The sequence below is a fragment of the Hemicordylus capensis genome, chromosome 1, assembly GCF_027244095.1.
Source record: "Hemicordylus capensis ecotype Gifberg chromosome 1, rHemCap1.1.pri, whole genome shotgun sequence".
NCBI classification, from domain to species: Eukaryota; Metazoa; Chordata; class Lepidosauria; order Squamata; family Cordylidae; genus Hemicordylus; species Hemicordylus capensis.
The window spans coordinates 84,082,797-84,106,759 of NC_069657.1; the positions used below are offsets into that span (position 1 = coordinate 84,082,797).

The window sequence follows — 23,963 nt, forward strand, 5'->3', positions numbered from 1 at the left end:
GGTTCTATTGTTAAATAAGGCTCTCTGTAGATTCATGAGGGGTGGCGGGGGGAGAGGGAAGGAGAGAGAGAACTTGATGGAAGCACTGCAAAACTTGGGATTGTTAAGCAGTAAGATCTTAACTGAAATACTTTGGGTTACTACAGTAGGCTGTTCTGAAGGGAAGCTTGGAATCAAAAGATGATCTTACAGTCATAGCATATTGTTCGGCAATGATCCAGTCATTTTAAGGCATTGTTAATAAGATTATAGTTATTTGTGCATTTGTTTTAGATCTGATAAAATAGAAACATTTTAAACACTTTTTCCTACCATACACAGTGTTACTATCTATAGTTTCTGAGATGAAAATTGAGAGACTTGTGGGTAACATGCCTCAGTGTTCTCTCTAGAATATGTGCAGCTTGCAAGAGGAATAGTGTCCATTTACTCAAAACTTCTTATTAGAGTGAATTATCGAGAACAAGCTCTTTTCCTGTATAGGATAATAGGTGCTACTGGAAATTAACATTTATCAAAGGAAAGCTGCAGTTTTTCTGGTCTAGATAAGATACATTGAGTGGGGGAATTCCAGAAATGACTCAAATTTGATACATCATGGGTTGGCTTCTTGATGTAGCTGTTATGTAATCCTTTTTGCTGCTTCAGAACTAGGTAGATTAAAGGGTTTGTATTATCTCCATGTGATTTTTGTAATCATAACAAGATTAATAAACTGAACTCAAGTGAAGATCCAAAGAACTACTTTAGGTGTGTTCAAGGGCTGGAGAATAGTAGAATCCCCACCCTCACCACTTTGAGCTGCAAATCCATTTTTTAAATAAATTGTGTTTGAAAAGTCACATCAGCTTCAACAGCAGCTTGCATTGTGGGATGGGGCAGCTATTTAAGAAACACAAACACAAAGCCCCCGTGGATGAACAGAACTAGTTACCAGTTCTTTAGATTCCAACATTATTGCGTACCTTTTTAAAACTTAAATTTCTTGCTCCTAAGGTTCAAGTGAAGATTTTGCATCCAGTGCTACAGAGACAAAGTCTGATGCCAAAAAAGCCAAAGCAGGAGGAACTGCCCCTAAAACCAAGGTACAGTGCTTCTTAGGCACAAAGGTGTACAGAATTTATTCTAGAGGAGTGTAATTGTAACATAAGTTTGTAATGTCCCGTCATGATCCTTTCACTCCAGGGAGTAATAAGTGAGCGGAATTCTATTAATGTTGGTAAACATAAATACAAGAAAATGATAGTACAAAGTGCTAGGTACAAACAAGTACATTTGTTCCCTCTTGGTGGGAGAAGGCATCCAGTGAACTATCTCTACCCACTTGTTCTAGAGGCAGGACTATGTAAATAAGAAAAGTCTTGAAGAGCCTTGTGGGAGAAGACCCTAAACCAGTTCTTGTGCTCCACTACTCTAGAGCCAATCACTTCTTCAAAAAGTGACTCCAGCCAAAAAAAAAAAAAGTCTTCCAGCAATTTTGTTTCAGACCTCTATTTTGGTTTCTTTCTCTTCAACTTTCTTCTGCATATTCTTTCTCTTGTGTCTTCCATTGTTTCTTTTGTTCCTAAAAGAAAACAAAACCTTTTGTCTCTTCCCCACCCCACCCCCAACCCTTTTGAGCGGGCAGGCAGATTCAGAGTCAAAAGAAAAGACCCCCAAAGGAAAAGGGAGCATTGATTCTCTGCCTTCAGGCCATGCAGAGAGAGCGTCCCTTCTGGATGTGCAACACTGTCCGATTCCTTGTTAGCCTTGCCCCTCTGAGGAGCTATAAAGTATCTATTAAGTCCTGGGTCTCGACCTTTCCTAAAATAAGTACAGAAATGTCCATAGAGCAGAGATGAATGTATCCCACATGTATCTAACACATTTGGGGCCAAAGTAGTTCATCAGGGAAACTTTGTATGTCTGGGAATATACAGTCTTGCAAAGGAGGTCAAGAAAATGTATTTCGCTTCACAGCTTGACCTTGCCCAGCCTGTCCCACTCTGCAGAGGCCATTTTTTTTACTTTCCTGCTTCCCATTTTTAGTTCTTCTCTACACAGTTGGAGAATCCATATCCAACCCTCATTGAGGGTTGTTGGGTGACTGAATCTTTACTCTTGCTTGAGAGGAGTCAGAAGTAAACCGCTATCAGAACATCCAAATGAGACTGTGAAATAAGTAAGGAGATTCCTGGCACTTGTTGCTCTTTCAAAGAGTGTGAGGGGATTTTTAAAAACTTGTATAAGGGAATCTTTAAATTGCAACCGTGTCTTGGTTGGTTTCCAAGTGGTGATTGCTGGAGGCCGAAAAATGGCATCTGTACTTATATTTTCCCTTGGCATATCTTGCTAACAGCCTTTATTACTCAGTATGGTGAGGCACCCTCTTCCCTAGTGAGAGGGCTTGGGGGAATCCCTGCAGCCCTGCAACAGTCTGTTTCAAAAGCTCTTCTGTCATTGAGATGGGGAAGATACCAGCTTCGATGGGTTTCGAGAGAGTATTCATTAATTCTTCCTTTAATGCCCTTCAGCTTCATGTGAATCTATCACAAAGCATAATAAATAAGAGAAAGATTTGAATAATCTAACAGGAGGTAGAAAATTTGAACAGAGTGTTAACGAATGGGCTCTACAACTTGAAGAGTCGAGGTTTTCCTAAAGCAGACAGTTGCACTGGATAGCAGGAGGCTTGAGCTCCTGCATCAACAAGGGCTCCATTTTTTATTATCCTGTCTCAGAACAGGGAACATAAGTGCTGTTTATGCACAGTGGCTTACATCCAGTTTCTGCTGCATTGTGGCGGCCAGAGTTTTTAATTGTGCTGCGGTGGGGAGAGAAGTGACACAAGTTTTTGTGATATACCCTTCCTTCTGAAGCCACTCGTTCCTCCTGTAATGGGGTCCCTGAGGGTCCCTGACCCTCAGATATCTTTTCAGGAAGCACAGGTAGCTGAAGGGGGTGGGGTGTTCCTACAACTGTGCGCCCCCATCACAGGACAGAAAACCCTGGCATGTTGGTGAAGCACTAGCCTGGATGCGACCACTCTACTGAGGAGTAGGAAACACTTACAGTATCAACTTGTGATTGTCAGAGGGTTTAAAAATAGTGCTGTTGAGGTATACACAATAGGTTTGGGGGATTGGGATTTATTGAGATGATTTGGAGTCAGCGATTAACTACTGAGCGTTTTATAACTTGTTTCAGCATTCTGATGCTAGTCAAAGTCTCACCAAAGGCACTAGCAGTGTGACAAAGAACAAACCTATCAAGCAGGTAACAAGTGGATTCCACTTATGACTAGTGCGTTGACCAACTGGTAAAATTTGCTGTGCGAGAAGTTGTTGTGCACTACTGTGGGCTTTCTCTTCACAATACTAAGATGTACACCTGAGGGTGTCAATGCACATTCTAACAGAACTTCTGTAGAGGTCACATATTTGCCCTGCATGTTAGTGGGATAGTGTTTGTTCTTGAGTAAAACTTTCTAAAAAAAAGAGATTGAAACTATTTTTGGAGGAGTATGATTATTATGTACTTTGCTTTTTTAGGGTATACAAGGGAAGAAGGTACCAAGCAAGTCCAACTTGAAGGAAGATGATGACAGATCTGGTCCAATTTTTATCATAGTCCCAAATGGGAAAGAGCAAAGGATGAAAGATGAAAAGGGGTTAAAGGTGAGAGAGAACTACTCCCTGATCTGTAGGCCCAACTTTTCTTTGACCTGTTACGTTGTTAAATTTGGTTATCTTCTTGAGGATTTTCTCTGGCAAGGAGTATAGAAGGTGCTTTTTTTGTTGTCTGGTTTCTGCATCCTATATAATAAGAACCCAGGGTGTGTGTCCGTGTCTCTGGTGTCTGCTTCCGTGTCTCCCTTGGCTGTTCTGGGCATGCGTGGAGCGCATGCCCAGAACATGCCTAGGGAGACATGGACACAGGCACCAGGTGGCCATGTTGGCTGGTTAGTCGCCCGGCCGCGGGGAGGCTGGAGGTGGCGCCCGTGGGACTGGCCGGGCTGCGGGGAGGGCAGAGGCGGCGGCGGTGGGACCGGCCCTGCCACGGGAAAAGCCGAGGCAGTGGCGGCAGGTCGGCCCGGCCGCGGGAAGGGAAGCGGCGGCCTTGGCCAGAGGACGAGTTGCGGCCGAGGCGGCGGCAGAGCCGCAGCCGAGGCCAGAGGAGGCGGAGGGACCAGCCCGCGAGGCGGCACGCTGCCGCCTCTGTGAGGGGGAGAGAAGCCGCCCGGAGGAGCCGGCCCCGCCGCAGCAGGAGCGGGACCCGGCAGCAGCAGCGCCGCCGGCCAGGGCAACCCCGCCGCGGCTGGAGGAGGAGGCCCAGGTGGGGGAGGGGAAAGACGGTGGCGGCGGGTCTGGCCCGGCCGCGGGGAGGGGAAAGACGGCGGTGGGGGGTCCGGCCTGACCACGGGGAGGGGAAAAACAGCGGCAGAGACGCTGCGGCCTCGGCCAGAGGAGGCGGAGGGCCCCTGCCAGGAGGAGGCGGCAGGGGAGGCCAGGGAAGATGGCAGGCCCGGGGGAATCCGGAGCCCTAGGTAAGCGGGCCCTGCTGAGTGCCCCGGCCGGAGGAGGCTGGGGAGGGCGGAACATAGTCATGTGCACGGACCGGTTCGGAGGCCATTCTAAAGGCCTCCAGACCGGTCCGGACACGGGGTGGTTTTGGTTCAGGAGGATGGGGTGGGGCGTTCCAATAAGAAATGGGGGGGGGGGGGGCGTTACTCACCCCCTGAGACAACCACGCCGTAATTCACTGAGCAATCGGGCGGCAGGATATCTCCCTGCCGCCCACTTCATTCCCCGCTCGGCGGCTCCGTCCTTCTTATGTACTCAGAAGAATCGTCGTCCTTAAGTATTTAGAACCTTCTTTAAAAGGTTCTTTTAAGGTTTAAAAAGAAGCCTTCTTTCTTGTAGGCCTGCTTTGTTTCATTAGTGTTTAATAGTTTCTCATTATCGACCATTTTAAGTGCATCTTCTTCACTGTCCTTTATATATTCTTCTTTATACATTACATATAATAATGTAATCTATATTTTTATATTATAAATAATAATAATAATAATAATAATAATAATAGTTGTTGTTGTTGTTGTTGTTGTTGTTTTCTCCATTTCTATACTGCCCTTCCAAAAATGGCTCAGGGAGGTTTACACAGAGAAATAACAAACAAATAAGATGGATCCCTGTCCCCAAAGGGCTCACAGTCTAAAAGAAACATGATAGATGCCAGCAACGGTCACTGGAGGTACTGTGCTGGGGATGGATAGGGCCAGTTACTCTCCCCCTGCTAAATAAAGAGAATCATCACATTAAAAGGTGCCTCTTTGCCAAGTTAGCAGGGATGATAAATTGAGAGAGAGAGAAATTAATCCAGGAATTGTCATTTTTCTAGTCTGGTGTTGAGTATTGTGTTTGTCTCCTTCCTCAGGTTTTGAAATGGAACTTTACTACTCCTCGGGATGAATATATTGAACAATTGAAGACTCAGATGTCTAGCTGTGTTGCCAAATGGTTACAAGATGAAATGTTCCATGCAGATTTTCAACACCACAACAAAGCTTTTGCTGTAATGGTTGAGGTGAGAGAAACTGATATGTGGCAGTAGACAAGAAGGGAATGCTGCAAGAGGAGTATTCCTTAAGCAATCAAGTTTTGGAAATGCCCTGCTCAGTTTAGAGCCCTGTATAGTATTTTCAAGGCAATTAGTCTCGGCCTCTCACTTTTTCCATCAGGCACTGTGTAGCAGGTGTACGAAATTAGGTTAATTATAGCAGGTGATGCAAGTAGCTATTATGCATTCATGAAGCAATCGTGTTTCTATGTTTATAATACTAGGAAAATAACCTAGTTCTCGCTTGGTTAATCAGATGGCTCTCTGCTTTATTTTCATATAAATACTGCTCTCTGTGTTTGTTAATTTAACACTCTTCTGCTTTCTCTCAAGCATTTGGAGAGTGAGAAGGATGGAGTCATTAGCTGTTTGGATCTAATCCTGAAATGGCTGACCCTGCGGTTCTTTGACACCAACACAAGTGTCTTGATGAAGGCTCTGGAGTACCTCAAGCTGCTTTTTGCCATGTTGAACCAAGAAGAGTACCATCTTACTGAAAATGAGGCCACCTCCTTCATCCCCTACCTTGTCCTAAAGGTATCCAAACTTGTCAAAATGGAATAGCAATCATAACTTAACCCCAGTAAAATAATAACTTTTCTCATATGTATGTATATATGTATATGAGAAAGTATTGCCCCAAATGCTACTTTTTTAATCCTCCCAGATTGCTGATGGTTCTTTCCAGCTTCTGTAAATCTCCAGTATTTTTCTGCTTCTCATCTATCTTCAGGTTGGGGAACCAAAAGATGTTATCCGCCGGGATGTGCGTGCAATTCTGAACAGGATGTGCCTTGTCTACCCCGCCAGCAAGATGTTCACTTTTATCATGGAGGGAACAAAGTCAAAAAACTCAAAGCAACGAGCAGGTGGGGAGCTTTAGACTAAGCTTCAGGTCACTAAAATGTACTGCAGCTTAGATATACACACCAGATTTACAGTGCATGAGAATCACTGAGCAACAGAAATGAGAATTCCCATTTTCAAGAAAGAGAGGCTATGCCTCAACTCATTTCCAAAACTAATGTACTCATGCTGACATGTCCACACAGTCCTTATTCTGATTATTGACAATATTGTGCAGTGGTGCCTCCTATCCATACATTTGGGGAGGACTGTGAGACTAGCACAAGCAAGCAGTTGATACAGCCACCTTATCCCTTGTCTTCAGGGAAACTCTGAAGTCAGGTGGGTTCGTGTAACTGCCTCTTCCAAAGACAACCACATTTCTGGTTTTGTGCTAATCCAGGCTGTTGTGGGGATGTGTGCCCTTGGCCACTAGCTTGCCCTTTCAGAGTAGTAGTGTATGTCTGCTATTGTCCAGTCAGGTTCAAAATAACTGGGGTTTGGCATGACAAAGAAAGAAGCTTCTTTTCTCTGCAATTACATCTGAGGACATCTGAGTGGATGATCCTCTCCGCATGGCTCAAGGCAGGACTATGTAAATTAGACAAGAGGCTTTAAGATTCTGGGGAGGATAAGCCCACCCAGTTCTTTTAGTCCTGTGCTGGCTCATTGCAGAACTCCTTTTCTCTTTACTATTCTGATCATTACTTCTGTGTTTTGGTCTAATTATTTAAAATTTCCAGGGATCCACTTCTTCTGTACCATAAAACAAAACAAAAACCCCCACTATTATCTTTTTTCTCCATTTCTCTCCTTCCCTCATCTCCAGTCTACAGCCCTATTTCCTTACTCCTTTTCTCTTTGGTGTTCTCTCCCTCTGTTTTGCCAGTCCATGGAGCAGAGCAGACATATGGGGCATATCTTGATGCCGAAAAGGAGGAACCAGGAAAGTCTCCCTAAGCAGCTCAGGGCTGCCAGTGCCATTTGGGCAGAGCAGGGAGACTCCGCACCAGGTCTCCTGCCCACCAGTGGCGAGACCCGGAGTAGAGCAGCGGCGCATGGAGGAGACGCAGGCAGTCTGGGCCAAGCCTTGGCTTCACTCCTAGCCATTCTGCCTGCGCCACTACAACCCAGTTTGTGCTCCGACTCCGAATAGGAAGGATCAGCATCGGAAGTGTTCCAGGAAGGCTCCAGCACGAGTGGAAGCCTTGCCCAGACGAAATGGATCCCTGCCACTGCCACTATTGCCTGGAATTTGGCCCTAATTTCAGTGTGAAATGTGGGTGTGGAGATCCCTCATCCACGTAGTTCATCAGCAGCCCTGAGCAAGGCAGCAATGGCACTCATAGAAGGCCCATGGCTTTTGGTGAGCTCTGACTGTGTCGGGGGGCGGCGGCAATTGGTGCCCAATCTGGTCAATCCAACCTACAAGGGCCCCCTAAGGAATCTTTCCCCAGAGAGATGCCCCCAGCTTGGCCATCTTGCTTCCTGAATACCCTGGCCTCATCTTTTGATAAACTGGGAAAAGGGGGAAAAGGCCAGGAAGGGAAAATCTAAGGGGAAAGAGGATGACAAACGAGGCACTGGCAGTGTGCATTCCTCTGAACTCTTAGGGCCAGATTTCCCTAACGTGCTGGTGTCTGCCCCAAGGAATCTGGTCAGGCCCACTCCAGATTCATGACAGGCCACACCGGCCATCCCAGTATGACACAGATATTGAGATTGTGTCCACTAATGATGATATAACCAATAATACTCCAGCTACTCCTGCTGGTACAGTTCCAGACTTAGAGGATGGGGAGTGGTCTGGTGCTGAGGAACCAGATAACCCAGAGGCTCCTCCGAGACCTTTCCAGCAAGTGAATTTTTGTCCCCTCATGAATAAGGTTATTGTAATGCTGGGCCTGCAAGCTGTACCCCCAGCAGATCCACTCACACTGACAACCAAGAGTGCATTGGTTTTTCCCAAGTCTGATTGCTTGGTGCTTCCCTTGCCAGAACCCTTTGTAGAACCCTTTGTAGAAACCATAAAGGAGCAGTGGCAGATTCCAGCCTCCAATAGAAGGTTTTGTTGGTGTTTGCAAATAAGTACTACTCCTTTCAGCAGGAGGCATCTGACATGCTAAAGACACCCCCCCCCCGATGATCCTGTCGTCACTCTCCTATTGGGGGCAATATTACCTAGGGATGGGGAATCTGCCTTAAAGGATGCTACTAACAAAAGATTAGAGGTGACCATGTGCAAATCTCATGATGCAGCATCTCTATCAGGGCATCGGCAGCGTCATCCCTCCTTTCTAGGACCTCACATCTGGCTCGATTATCTCATCCAGGAGCTGCCTGCTGATCCAGCTAAGCTACATAGGCAATTGGTCAAGATCCAGAAGACTGGCCTTTCTATCCAACGCTACTTTAGACTGTGCACTTTGCCTCCTGGGTGGCTGTGTCTTCTGTGGTCGCCTGCAGAAATCTTTGGTTGAAATATTGGCAAGTGGACTCCTCATCAAAGACCAACTTCACGTCAGTGCCATCTGATGGCAGTAAGCTTTTTGGTGAGGGTGCCCTAAAGGACATCTTGGTAGAGTCAAAAGACAAAAGAAAGGTCATGCCATCTACTTTCCACAAGCAAGAGCACCCTCCACAAAGAAAATCCTACTAGCCGTTTCAGTCGTTTCATCCCTTCAGCTTTCAGAGGTTGGGACTGCGATTTCAGTTCTCAGTGCCAACAGTGGAATCGATTTAGACCTAACCAGCATTTAACAGTGGCAGATCTGCAACCAATGCCCAGTCCAGAATGGGAAAACAGGCATGACTCAACTCACCCAGTGTTGGGGGGGGTCAGTCTCTCATCTCTTCTTCACGCATGGGAGATTTCAATAACGGATGGTTGGGTGCTGGACTCTGTGGCTATCAGATACAGAATAGAATTGGATGCCAACCCTACAAACAGGTTTCTCCCCACACCTGTTTGCATATCAAACCTGTGGGCCTGCAGCAAGCAATCAGGCATCTGTTAGACATCGGGGCTGTAGAGTTGGTTCCACAAGAACATCAGGGTTCTGTAATCTATTCTATTTTCTTTACGGTACCCAAAAAGGATGGCTCCCTTCGGGCAGTCCTGGATTTGAAGTACGTAATCTCTGGGTGAAGAAACACAGATTCAGGATGGAGTCTCTGAGATCGATTGCAGAGGCTCGTCAGCACCTGTACTTCCTGGCCTCAGTCTATCTCAAGGAGGCTTACCTCCACATTCCAATTCATCCCAAGTCGTTGTCTGCTATGTTTCATGTAGGCAGGGGGTCATTATCAGTACCAAGCTTTACCGTTCAGCCTACTGTCAGCTCCACACATATTTAAGAAGATATTGGTACCGATCATAGCACACCTTCACCTTCAAGGAGTCTGGGTATTCACTTTCCTGGATGATTTGCTTATCAAATCTCCAGCATTACAAGCGGCCCGCAAGATCTCAGGGCAATATTACAACCTGATAAACTGCAAAAATTTCCATCTAGATCCTTCACATCATGCATCTGAGCGTTTTAATAGATACACAAAAGGACCGACTGTTTCTGTCTCTGGAGCGTCTCCAGACATTACAACTGACAGTATCACAGGTCATGAACAGGGCTGTTTCTGTAGCAGTCTTGGCATGGTTACTGGACTGATGGGAGCGACATTAGACTCTGTGCCCTGCTTCCATTTACACCCACTTCAGTGGTTTCTCTTGCTTCACCATCAGGACATTGCAACCAAGTCAGACAAGTTGTTGGAACTGCCTGCAAGTGTTCTGCAATCATTACATTGGTGGATGCACCACATGAACCTGCAGAAAGGCAAGGAGTTCCTAGATCCTCCCTGAGTGACAGTAGCAATGGATGCCCACAACCGGATTGGGAAGCACATTGTCTCCAGATGTCAGCCCAAGGAACTTGGTCTCCCTCAGAGCAGATTCACAGCATCAACTGGCTGGAGTTGAAGGCGATCAGGCTGGCCCTCATTTCATTTCAAACCACCCTGCAGAACCAATCACGTATTGGTGACGATGGACAACACCACAGTAAAGGCCCACGTCAACAGGCCTGGTTAGGGGCGAGGACGAGATCGAAATGATTGCACTCGGAGGTGACTCTATTACTGCGTTGGGTGGAACTACACCTACTGTCCATCCACGGCGCATCATGTTCACCTGAACTTGGTGGCAGACTGGCTGAGCCGTCAAGACCACCTATCACAGGAGTGGGAACACAAACAGTCTGTCTTCCATCTGATTACATCTCATTTTGGCAGTCCGAAGATCAACCACAACTCCACACAATGTGAAACTACCATGCTTTTACACGCAGTTTTACTGCAGACAAGTGGAACAGTGGATACCCTGTTGGCTCCCTGGCCTTGTGCCCTACTATATGCATTCTCCCCTCCTCTTCTGCTCAGTCGCCTGCGTCAAAGGATCCACCTTCTATGAGTGGAGGTCTTAGTAGTGGCCCCATATTGACCACGGAGGCCTTGGTTTGCGGAACTGCACAACCTGTCAACCTCGGAACATCTTCAGCTACCTGTAACACCAGACCTTCTGTCTCAAGGGCCAATTCATCATCAGGATCCAGGCTGGTTAAGGCTAGCTGCCTGGACGCACAGTTATTCCAACTCAGTGTTGAACATGCTTTGAGCATCATGGCGTCCCTCCACCAACAGGATTTATCTGTGCACGTGGAGGGCATTCCTTCGTTGGGCTGCAAGGAACTCGGTTCAAAGGGGAGAGACCTCTATGAATCACCTTCTACAGGAGGGCCTCACCAAAGGGTTGCTACCAAACACGTTAAAATGCCAGGCAGCTTCCCTGGTGGGACTCATTAGCAGCATTTCCAGAGGATCATTGCCATCTCACCCCTGTTTGAAGTGTTTTCTTAGAGGCAGGATTCTTCTGTCTCCTCCTACAGAACACTGCTTACTCTCTTGGGATCTGCACACAGTTTTGAAAGTGCTTTAGCTGTTACATACCATACTCCTTAGGATTTTGACTCTAAAGTTGGTTTTCCTAGTGGCAATTACATTGGCACACAGAGTTTCAGAGCTCCGGGCCCTATCTGCCCACTAGAATCTCTGCATTTTATCCAAGGATGCAGTCAGGCTTGTTCCTGACACCTTTGTATGTCCAAAGATACCTTCAGTTTTACATCAGTCACAGGACATAGTTCTACCTTCCTTTTGTCCTAACCCTTTCCATCATTCAGAGAAGGCATGGCATAAGGTGGACGTGCGCAGATGCCTCAAGGTACCTGCAGCATATGGAGCAATTCAGGGTCATGGAGTCCTTGTTCGTCTCTTCCTTACCAATGTCAATGGGGCAACCTGTCTCCTCAGGTACCATTGCTTGCTGGATAAAAGCGTGCATTCATTGGCTTGTGAAACTCAGCACATCAGGCCACCTGCCAAGATCATGGCACACTCCACAAGTGTGGCTGCTGGTTTGGCAGCATTTTCCACAAATGCTTCTGTTCAAGAGATATGTCGGGCTGCTATGTGGAAGGCGCCCTCTACATTCACAAAGTATTATAAGCTGGACTCATACACCTCAACTCTGGTGTCATTTGGCAGATGGGTCCTCCAGCAGGTGCTTCCCCCTGAGTAGGTGCGAGGATCCCTCCCAATCAGTGGTTCTAGGGCTGTGGTATGTCCCACTCAGATGTCCTCGGATGTAGCTGCAGAGAGTGGAGCATTGGTCATTTACTGTGAAGGCTGCTTCTTGCAGCTGCATCAGAGGACATCTGGTCCCACCCTAGGAGTCCTCGCACCTACTCACGGGAAATTGGGAGACAAGTTTGTATGTTATACACAGAGATCTGTTACCTTTCTTGTTGGATGTTTTCCCCTCTGTATTCTGTTTCTGTTTTTCCATTCTTTCAAAGGCTGTTTCCATTTCTCTACTTGGCCTAAAAGAACTGGGTGGGCTTATCCTCCCCAGGATCTTAAAGGCTCTTGTCTAATTTACACAGTCCTGCCTTGAACCATGTGGAGAGGATAACCCACTCAGATGTCCTCTGATGCAGTTGCAAGAAGAATCCTTCACGGTAAGTGACCAATACGCTGATTTAATGCTTTCTCAGTTGCCTTATATCATACTCTTCTTCAAAGTTCAAAATGGTACACATGCTTTTTGCTTTCACAATGCAGTGCTCTTAACTCTATGCACCAAGTTCAACATTCCTGTAGATTACTACCTCTTTCCTTTTGATGAGCTCCCTCAAAACACATTGGGCACATACATTATCACAAAGTAGCCTGTTTTTCCCCCCTTACATAATACATTTGACTATTCATGAATATTTATGTATTTTGTTGTGCTAGATTAGATTTTTGTGCACGTTATGAACATAGCCTTTGGTTCTGAAGGATGTCCCTGTCTTCTTTTTTCCATAGAATGCCTGGAAGAACTAGGGTGTCTAGTTGAATCATATGGCATGAATGTGTGTCAGCCAACTCCAGGCAAAGCCTTAAAGGAAATGGCAATTCACATTGGCGACAGGGACAACACTGTTAGAAATGCTGCACTCAACACTATTGTAACAGTTTACAATGTACATGGGGACCAGGTGTTCAAGCTGATTGGAAACGTGAGTAAATGGAAATAAGGGAGCAGTATTTTAAAAGTCCTTAACATTTAAGTAGAAAACTGAGGTCATGAGATGGAGCATTAAGCTGCTTTTGGCAGTTAGGATGAATGCTAAGAGTTCTACTCTAATTTTAAGAATTAATATAGTCCATCTTAGATACCAAGTACTATAGGAATAAATGTGATTTTGTTTTGGAAATGCATTTCTATTAATAGCAGTAACATACTATTTGGTGTTTCTATCTTGTATGAGCCAGCAGGGAGACTTGGGAAGGATCAGTGTCTCTCCAAAGATGCATACAGGCATATACATAACAATCACCCCATCTCATAAGCTGGTAGCTTCCCATGTGGTTCAGACTGTGTAGTTTGGCAGTGGTACTGCTTCATTGAGCCAGCTTGAGAACACCTGAGCAGAGGCACAAGATGTTTCTCATGACTCACTTATGAATTGGGAGGCATACTAGAAGTGACAGGGTAGCTGTGCTGTGTCTAGAAAACTGGCTTCAAAATGGGTTTCCAAGGAAATTGAGGAGGAGCAGGGCATTGAGTTTGTCGCCCCCGCTTTATTCCCTATGACACCCTGCAATCTTTTCTTGTGCATTACTGACAAAGTGTCATGGATACTGAAATAAAATAATCCCATTGTTACTTATCTCATTTAATTCAGCTAGGCATAGAGATAGGAACATAGGAAACTTCTATAAACTGAGTCAGACCATTGGTCTATCTAGCTCAGTATTGTCTTCACAGACTGGCAGCGGCTTCTCCAAGGTTGCAGGCAGGAATCTCTCTCAGCCCTATCTTGGAGAAGCCAGGGAGGGAACTTGAAACCTTCTGCTCTTCCCAGAGCGGCTTCATCCCCTGAGGGGAATATCTTGCAGTGCTCACACGTCAAGTCTCCCATTCATATGCAACCAGGGCAGACCCTGCTTAGCTATGAGGACAAGTCATGCTTGCTACCACAAGACCAGCTCTCCTCTCCTCATGATAAGCTACATGTAAACATTTTACCTACAACCATTGCTCCTGAAACTCAGTTTTGTGGTTTAGGATGTGTGTTTAGCAAACTATCTAAGTTTGCTCTTGCTTCTCAAACATAAGAATTCGTGAGGGGATTTAAAACCTACATTAAAGAGGTTAATTATACATTTTGAGTCAAAGCAGCAATAGATCAAAGATGCATCGGTAAACAAAACAGTACATGACATGTTTTCCTATTAAGAGAGTATTGGAATGCTGATATGTCCCTCCAAGCTATGGCTTTGTATAGTCATGAGGAATTTTAAGATTAAAAAGGATCTTCAGATGGATGTCAGGTTCTTCCTCACTTCGGGCTTCCTCACTTGGCTTTCTTACTTTACAGTAAGTAAGTGCAATGCTTTTGAACTCAGCTCCTTGTAATTACTTATTGTGAAATGCCCTGTGTAATCAATTCTTTTGATAGTTTTTGATGTATCTCAGATTCTTATTTTCAGTTGTTGTTACCATACCCCAGGACCATGGGCCTGGTAGTGTACTGCCTGGATTAGAACCTTTACACAGAACAGTTTCCTTAAAGCTAATCTAAATACTGGGGTGTAAGAAGTTCACTAACCAGGGGCGATCCACAACAAATGAACTGTAATAAGTTTTGTTCTGCTATATTATTAGGGATGTATACAAATTGAGGTTCAACTGGTGGAGGGCGGGAGCAGTGAGTGGCACCTTTAAAAGTGAGGACAGCAGATCCTTACCACATCTGCCACACACAGCTTCCACACAGCTTCCTGCTATGGCGGCCGCACTCGTCCCAGCAGCCCTCGCATGGTGGCGGCACACAGATGGCTGCCTCACATGCACGGAGATTGTGTGTGTGATAGCACCGCTGTGTGACAACTGCGGGTGGTGTGCTGCCGCAGCAGGAATCTACATAGAGCAGTGGACCTGCTGTCCTCTTAGAGGTGCCACTTGCCACTCCTTTCCACCCCGTCCTCCACCATTCAGATCGCTTTGGCAGCCCCACAAACCGGTTTGTCTTAGAATCTGTGCACAAATCTCAATTTGTGCCCATCTCTATGTATTATCTTAGGCAACACATACAGGGGCACATAGTTAAATTTGTTTCAATACCTCTTGATTGTTAGCCACACCAACTGCAGTGTAGCCAGATCTGGGATGCCACATGACAAGTTACAGAGGTGCAGTTTTTGAGGGAGGAGTCACATAAGAAGTAGCCTTAGAGAATGTGATTAAAACTGTAATCTGCATAGCTTTCATATTCCTCCTCTCAGTGCTTCCAAAGATACACTATTGTGTAGGGGGCACAATAGTCTTTATGCAAATAGTCTATATGTGTGATACCTCAATTGTAAAGCAGTTAAAATCCTCACTTGAATGACAGCTCTTGCCTACGGCTCAATATGATGTATATCAAAGGGAGAATGACCAACTGCTGACTAATCTGCCTCAAGGCATTGGATATGGAAACATGGAACTGCAGTGAATAGGTCTTCTGGCATATCTTCAGGAGTGTACATCATAACTGCTAGCCTACAGGTGCTGAGGGAGATCTAAAGGAAGAGGGTCCCAATGTCCAGGAGAAGTGCCTCCTTCAGCCTCTGGTCCAACTTGAGTCTATGACCACGCTTTCCTCTCCTCCACAAGAGGAAACAGGATTGTTTTGAAATTTCTTTCATGCATGCCTGACTGCTTTGTAATGTAATGTAATCTAAATTCACATATACCTTCCTCATTCCTATTAATGAAGAAAGGATCTTGGATTCTAGGGCTTAATCAGGTAACCCTGACAAAACCCCCTTTTTGAAGTATAGATTCTAGGATACTTAGATTCTCTAGCCTATGCTTGTAATAAAAAAGTATTTTGCCTTGCAATACTACATGAAAGTTCACTTTCTGGCAACATTAGGAGGGAGCCAGTGGATGGATCTCTGGAGATCTCACTTCTAAGTGTCTAGTGGGAGATTTGGACCAGAAGCTTAATTGCAGGGCATTGTGGCAGCAATATTTCACCCTGTGATAAGCCCACATGAGGATGGGGCCATAGCTCAATGGCAGAGCGTCTTCATTCTTGCATGCAGAGGGTCCCAGGTTCAATCCCGGGCATCTCCAGTAAGGCTGTAAAGGACTCCTGCCTGACACCTGGGAGAACTGCTGCTGGTCAGTGTTAGACTGTACTGAGCTAAATGGACCAATGGTCTGACTTGGTATAAGGCAACTTCCTATGTCCCCCAAAGCATCATGGAGCCCCCACCTCCAGACATGTCATCTTAGTGGATAAATTCACCAAGATCCTGAATGTAGGATCTTAATTTAACTAGTTAAATTAAGAAATACTTAAACATTACTGGAACAGAGTTTGAAGCCTAAAAAAGGACAGTTGGAAAAAAGAGTGATAGGTGCAAGGTGGGCCCTTCCACCCTGTTAATTCTACATGCTTAGGGCAACTTGGACTAATCTCTTCTGAACATGTAGGTATAGGAAACTAGAATATTCTTAAAATTAGCCTTTTCCCATTTCTTAACACTAGCCTTTTAGTTAAGCGTTTAAGAGGTTATCCTGTATAAAATGCCTTGCTGCTTATTGTCATCCCTTGTTTGGTAGATGCCTGCAATAAAATTGAGAATGCAAACAATTGGAAAGCTTGCGGCTTGAGCACATAATTGGGTTGGGGTGTGTGTGTGTGTACCTATATATATCTATATCTATATAAATAAAACCTGCAACTAGACACAAAATATGCTTAAACCTGTGTCTTGGCCCATATGTGTAGTCTCATAAAGCAGCAGATAGGGAAGAGGGATGAGGTTAATCTAGAAAAGGATGTCCAAAACAGGAGTGTCAAGTGTTCTAAAAGCAATAAAGAAGCAGGGATAAGTCCCATTCATTGTGACCTTTTTCTAAAACACAAGCTGTAGAAACAACCTATGGAATGTGCTCACTAGACTTTATTCTTTTGGCTCAAACTATGCTGTGCTTCAGCAAGCAGTCTTCCCTGTAATCTATTATCTATATATTTATTTCTCCTAGGTGTACCCGTTGCTAATCCTATGTGTGGCAGCTCTTGCGAGCATTTGTGAGCACCTGCCTATTAGTGATGGGGACGGGAGAAAATAGGGATGCTGGCCCCAGTGGGCGGCCGGCCGCCAGGAGCAGCAGGTGATGGGCTGGGCTGGCCCGGCCGCCGGGAATTGACTAGCGAGCCGGTTTCTGGCTGGCCTGCCAGCCAGAAACTGCGGGCAGGCAGGGAGGAAGAAGCTGGCTGCTTCCGCCAGCAGCCAACTGGCATGAGCAGGCAATAGTGGCTGGCCTGGCTGCGGAGTAGCAGGTGGTGGTCAACACCGACTTGATGGCACTTAATCAGTACACTTTATACTAAATACCACACAAATAACTGCAGAGTATAGCAATCAGTCTTTGGGATAAGCCATACTATAAGTCTAGTCCTCTGTAGAAATGGCAAAGCTTTGGAGCACTCTTGCAATGTGTTGGAGCCTTACATTGGGTCAAACCTGCCATAACAGACTGAAAAATTGTTCTTCTTGCACAGCTCTCTGAGAAAGACATGAGCATGTTGGAAGAACGGATAAAGCGGTCTGCTAAGAAGCCAAATGCTACTTTAGCAAGGCAAGTGGAGGAGAAACCACAGCGGGTTCAGAGTGCCAGTGCCAACGCTAACATGCTGCGGAAGGGGCCAGTTGAAGATATGTCTTCCAAACTCAAGTATGTTGTGAAGAAATTGCAACCTTTGTCTGACATTTTCATAGTGTGGCTAAAAACATACCTTTACTGTTGCCTTGTTTCTGTTTTTTTGTTTTACTCATCAATGTCTGCATGTGTCGCAAACTGCCTGAGCAAAAATACTGCAAAGCAAAATGTCTGAACCTTTCTTCATTTGTTTTGTTGTGTCTTGAATGCTTTCTAAATGGTATTGTGCCTTTTTTCACTGCTTCTCCATGGACAGAATTATGTATCGCACTTATAGGATGTAAGTACTGACCACTAAATCCTTGGTAGAAGGGCTTTTTTAGCTTTCTTTTAATTTGCCCTAATCCTAAATGTGCATGGGAATAAGTCCCATTAATTTAAGTGCAACAATACCTAGTAAGAGTGTTTAGGATTATACAAGCCAACAGGGCCTGGTAGACAGACATTTATCCTATTAAAGGACCCAATGTCCTGTGTTGCAAAGGTCCTATAGAGCTCTCTATGAATTGCTGTGTAGATGTAGTATCCCAAGTAATCTGGATTTGGCTGACACTAGTCCATTTCCTGGGTGTTTCAAAAGTTAGTTAACACTAAAAAATTTAAGAGGCAGTATTCTTGGTAGATTGTTGTAAAATCTGCTGTAAATCCAAATTGCTTAAGCCATTCCACTGAAGAGTATCTGCATTTTGACTTAAGCTACCTCCATTCTTTGGGAAGGCAATTATTCACATCATGAAAATAAAAATGGTAACCTAAGCTTGAAACCTCATCTGGAAAAGGAATGTCTCTTGTGCCCATTGCCATGTGGCAATTCTTCATTCTGGATTGCTTTTTAGAAGGCAAGCCCTAGCAAAGCAGGCATAATGGGGAATTGCATGGGAAGCAGTGTTCCCTCTAACAGGGATCCCCAGATGCTGTTGACTACAACTCCCAGCACCCCCAAGCAAAAAGCCATTATAGCTGGGGATTCTGGGAGTTGTAGTCGTCAATATCTGGGAATCCCTGTTAGAGGGAACACTGATGGGAAGGGTATAAAACACAGTTGCTTTGAACCCTGAGGAATAGCACTTGATGGGGCACAGTTACCGGGTCATCCTTTCCCTATATGAGGAAAGATTGAAATCATAAATTCATCAGAACCATGTTGTTGTCACACCAGTTCATCATGATGCAGTAGCACATCTTTCATATCATCTGCTGCAAGATCTGTTGTAGGGATTGGGGGAAATGAGCGCTCCTTAGTGAACTTCATGAAGTTGCTGATTACTAACAACTGGGATAATTGTGAAGAGGGTTCAATAAAATTCCTTAGCTATGTTTCTATAAGAACATAAAACGTCTTGTGAATGCTACTGTTCTCACTTTAGATGGTTGAGCTCAGATGTAAAAATGAGAAGTCCATGAATGTTGGCTTGGCTCACTAGCCAGCTGTTACTTGGTTGCCACCAGCCATTCCAGCCCCATTCATCACCTCTCCCAAGTCCTGCAAAAACCAGTGACGGGAGAGCAATCATAACTTGGTGGTGAAACCCATGCTTTGCATGCTGAGTCCCTAGCATCTCCGAGTCAGGCTGGAAGTACTCCTGTCTGAATCCCTGGAGAGCTGCTGCCTGTAAGTGTAGACAGTGTTGAGCCAAAAGGACCCATGGTCTGATTGCATGTAAGGCAACTTCCTGTGTTAGTGTTTTCTGTGAACTGCAGAATACTTGAGGGATGGAAGGGCAAGTTATTTTTACTTGGTGCTGAGCTTTTGCAAAAGACAAAAGGGCACAAATTCTGCAAAAGCCAACTAGAAAGGGAATCCAGCTCTCCATGTGTTATATGTTCTGTAGCAAAGCACTCAAAGGAGTGCATTGGAAGGAGCGGCTGCTGCTGGCAATCTGGTAAGTAGATTGGTGCAACCCTGATAATGAAAATGCCTTTCTTGGTTTCTGTAGCCAAGCCCGAAACATGAGTGGCCACTCTGATATGACTCATGCAGTTCCACGAGAGTTTCAGCTGGATCTGGATGAAATAGAAAATGATAATGGCACAGTCCGATGTGAAATGCCAGCACTTGTCCAGCACAAACTGGATGACATCTTTGAACCCGTCTTGATCCCTGAACCTAAGTGAGTGCAGATGAAGGGCTACTAAGGGGGCAACTTGGTTTAATGTTGACTGATATCGAAATCTCCTCTTTGTTCGCATCTGAAGCAGTTCTTGACATAAGGGAGAGCCAATGATGGGTATAAAACTAACTGCCACTTAGATTCCTTCACATCTATTTCTAACTACATTCTTTCTGGAAATACATTCTTATCTGTGTTCATTAACTATCCATGGAGCTGTTGTGCAAGTATGGAATCAGATATTTGTTGCCTCACTGTGCAAACTGAGCAGTACGTGCTAACTGAGCAAAGAGGCACTTCTTAAAGTGGTGAATCTCTTAGATTTGGCAAGGGGAGAGCAACTGGCCCTAGCCAACCCCAGCACAGGATCATTCCCTCCTGTGGCTGTTGTTGGTGTCTTTATTTATTTATTTATTTATTTATTTATTTATTTATTCTCTGTAAACCGCTCTGGAACCTTTTGTTGAAAAGCGGTATGTAAATAGTAGTAGTAGTAGTAGTAGTAGTAGTGGTGGTGCTCTCATTGGGGGGGAGGGCATATTTTTTAGTCTTTAACGACTATTATTATTGATGTGGTGATGGTGCGGCGGACAAAATTTGCACTCTTATGTATGAAGATTTTTTTGCTGGAATCTGGCTGCCAGAAATTCTACAGCATGGAAGTTCAAAGTTCCCTTTATAGTTAACCTTCATCTCACGTATTGCCAGTCTCTATATAGTCATCCTATTTGGTTAGTCCTTGTCAAAAGTTCAAATTCTTTGTAAGTCTGAGTTCTAGAAACAGAATAAATAAGACACAGTTATCCAACTGTGATAGGCATAATTGCAGAACTTGAGTAGTAGTTATGTGATTTATCATGGCAACAGTTACTTGCAGCACTAGACAAAGAGGATGGCAAATGCACTTTTGTAACCAACATTCTTAGTAAGAATTTCCCCTATGAGAATAAGGGTTTGTTGTAATAGTTAAGGCATAGTCTAATTGATGCTGTACATAAACTCTGAGACAGAAGAGTTTCTAGGAGAAATGAATTTGCTGCTCCCACTGTAAAAACTGTGATCTGGAATGACCGAAGATGAGTTTGTTTATTTAGCATATCTCTATAACACCCCATACAAAAGTCCCTGGGCGGTTCACAATCCCTCCAAGGTGCATTTTAACATTGGAATCAGAGGTACCAAATAAGTGTCTTTCATCTTTTGAACCATAATGTTCTTTCTCTCCCCACTATCCAGGATCCGTGCTGTTTCTCCACACTTTGATGATATGCACAGTAACACAGCTTCCACCATCAACTTTGTTATTTCTCAGGTAGCCAGTGGTGATATAAATACTAGTGTCCAAGCTCTAGCACAGGTAAGTGGAGATGCTTCTGGTTGACAGTATAGCACTGGTGGGATGAGTAGATACCTTGCGAGAATGATGAGTTGCACATTTGATGGTGCTAAGTGTCAGGTGACACAAGCACCATTCAGAACCCCTCTGGTGACAAAACCAAGTGCACAGGGGCCATCTGACTCGCTGCTCTCAAAGGGGGGAAAGGATGTGATGTGTTGGTGAAAGAAATGCTCTTCCTCCCCAAGGTCTCAGACAGATAGACAGCCTTAAGCTGATTGGTGCCTTTTTCCTAGCAGATCAAAATCTCCTCCTCTCCTGAGGGTACACAGGCCAGGCTGTGCCAAGTGCTTTTGTTTGTTTTTTCCTATTCTCTAATGGTGGCTATTGAATTTTTGAAAAATCTGATCCGCCATGCCTCTCTCCCTCGATTGTCCTACCACTAGGCTTGGGGCACAGTTATCAGTCACTCCAGTAAACTCTGCTATCCCCAAAGATGCCATAGTTCAGCTGCTTCAAGCAACGCAAGTCAAATCCTTCATTTGAAGGGAGGATAGATTTCCTCTTGCCATCTGCTAACTCTTCTAAATAAAGCAAAGCCCACCATCCCCAATGAGAGGAAATTACTCCTTTATTTCCCTTGTACTGTTTATACTCAGTTCTAGTACTGCCTTTAGAAATTATCTGCCAAAGATAGCTCCACCAGGTGAACATTACAGGATTCACCAAGATTATTCATAGAGAAAACCAAGCGGCTGTCCTGAAAACATTTTCTGGTGATGTACTTGTCAACCAGGCCCTAGCTAGCCATGCTGTGCAGTGAGTTGAGCTATGATCACTTCACTTTAGGTACTAAAAATTTGCTGACATAGATTTCCTTGATACATTTACTAATTTACTATCCTAAAATTGAAATTTCTTTTTTTCTTATCTAAGCTGTTTCCTTTCCTACTTGATATTTTGGAGGACTGTTGCCATAATTGTAGCTGGTGGATTAATCTTTCAGTCTGTGGTATCATACTGGGGAGTGGAGGATGGTGAGTTCCTTCCTGAGAACAAGGCACCAAACAAGTTTGAGCCCAGCTACTCTTTCCCTGAAGGAAAGAGCTAAGTCTAACTGTCATTGTCTGCCTTTGAAGAGGATGGATAGAAAACACACCAGGAAGATGTATTTTTCCATTCTTGTGAAACTTTCATTAAAAGTTCATATTTATTTATTTATCATATTTTTATACCACCTGATATGTACATCTTTAGGCGATGTACAAATTTTAATAGAAAAAATCACAGATTAAAATACAGAAAACACAATAAAACAATATAAAACAAATTATTAAAATTCTAATTAAAAGCTTGTGAGAACAGGAGAGTCTTGAGGGTCTTCCTGAAAACAAAACAGAGAAGGAGATGCTCTTATTTCAGCAGGGAGCATATTCCAAAGCCCTGGGACAGCCACAGAGAAAGCCCAGTCCTGAGTTGCCACCAGATGAGCTGGTAGCAACCATAACCATACCTCTTCAGAAGACTGTAAAAGGTGGCAGGGTTCATGACAAAGGAGGTGTTATCTTAAATAGCCTGGACCCAAGCCGTTAAGGGCTTTATAGGTAATAACCAGCACTTTTTATTTCACCTGGAAACATATTGGCAGCCAGTGCCATTCTTTCAAAACCAGTGTTATATGGTCTCTTTGTGGTGTTCCACCCAGAGACCAATCTGGCTGCTGCATTCTGTACCAATCATTGTTTCTGGACTACGTACAAAGGCAGCCCCACGTAGAGCGCATTACAGTAAAGTCTGGAGGTTACTAGCATATGTACTACTATTTTAAGGTCATTCACTTCTAGAAATGGACATAGCTGACGTATCAGCCGAAGCTGATAAAAAGCACTTCTGGTCACTGCCTCAACCTGAGAAACCAGGGAGAGCTTTGGGTCCAGGAGCTACTCCCAAATTACATACCTGATCTTTCAGGGGGAGTGTTATTCCATCCAGAACAGGCAAATCTAAACCATCTCTTGGGTCCTGACCCCCACAATCAGTACCTCCATCTTATTTGGATTCAACCTCAGTTTGTTATCCTTCATCCAGCCCATTACCACTTCCAGGCCGGCATTTAGGGAAGATATGCCATTTCCTGATGAGATTGACATGGAGATGTAAATCATATAGCAACTGTTGGGTGTTGTGTCAATTTCATAACATTTAATAGGATTATAGAAACTGAAGACATCCACAAGTCACTGACCAGTTCTTTCTTGAAAGTAATTTAGTTTAATCAAATCACCTCTTTGCTTTGAAATACCATCTCCAGGTGGAATAATGCAATCGCCTTCATGCTAGTGAAAATTAACTCCCGTTTAGTTGCATCCTATTGTTGCAATGATGGAGTATCTTTGTTGCAGATTACTTCTGATAGATTATCTCTCACACGTCAATATTTAGATTAGCTGTAAAGCTGTATCAGGAAACTATGTTCAAGGCTCCAATCCAGAAATTACATTGCATTGTGGGTTCATGCTCATGAGGGTATTCTAATGACAATAATCAAAGATATAAGAACTAAAGAGAAAAAGCTTCTACAAAAATACTAGTTTAATTATATAGTTTCTAGTACAGTACATATTTATGTAATATATTTACATAGGCACAAACATAAACACAGTTTAAGACATCAAAACATAATAGACAACTAGTGGTCACACATACATCTTCTATTCTGTTACTACTTTAACCCAGACTTATGAGGTTA

General features: G+C 44.3%; 1 protein-coding gene and 1 non-coding gene across 7 annotated transcripts in view; both read left to right on the plus strand.

Annotated features, from left to right (window-relative positions):
* The window catches only part of CKAP5 (cytoskeleton associated protein 5), a 155,547-nt gene that overhangs the window by 101,639 nt on the left and 29,945 nt on the right, over window positions 1–23,963 (plus strand). For 5 of the 6 annotated variants that reach the window (XM_053275325.1, XM_053275304.1, XM_053275295.1 and 2 more), the window contains 10 exons: window positions 997–1,085; window positions 3,187–3,255; window positions 3,531–3,656; window positions 5,416–5,565; window positions 5,932–6,135; window positions 6,332–6,467; window positions 12,868–13,061; window positions 17,610–17,782; window positions 19,705–19,878; window positions 21,115–21,235. In XM_053275325.1, coding sequence (XP_053131300.1) covers window positions 997–1,085; window positions 3,187–3,255; window positions 3,531–3,656; window positions 5,416–5,565; window positions 5,932–6,135; window positions 6,332–6,467; window positions 12,868–13,061; window positions 17,610–17,782; window positions 19,705–19,878; window positions 21,115–21,235 — 1,436 coding nt within the window. The remainder of the gene's footprint in view (window positions 1–996; window positions 1,086–3,186; window positions 3,256–3,530; window positions 3,657–5,415; window positions 5,566–5,931; window positions 6,136–6,331; window positions 6,468–12,867; window positions 13,062–17,609; window positions 17,783–19,704; window positions 19,879–21,114; window positions 21,236–23,963) is intronic. The other variant, XM_053275318.1, reaches the window with a different exon arrangement.
* Window positions 21,292–21,402, plus strand: LOC128341386 (small nucleolar RNA SNORD67). Its single transcript, XR_008314391.1, has one exon. It is a non-coding gene; the product is annotated as a small nucleolar RNA SNORD67 (small nucleolar RNA).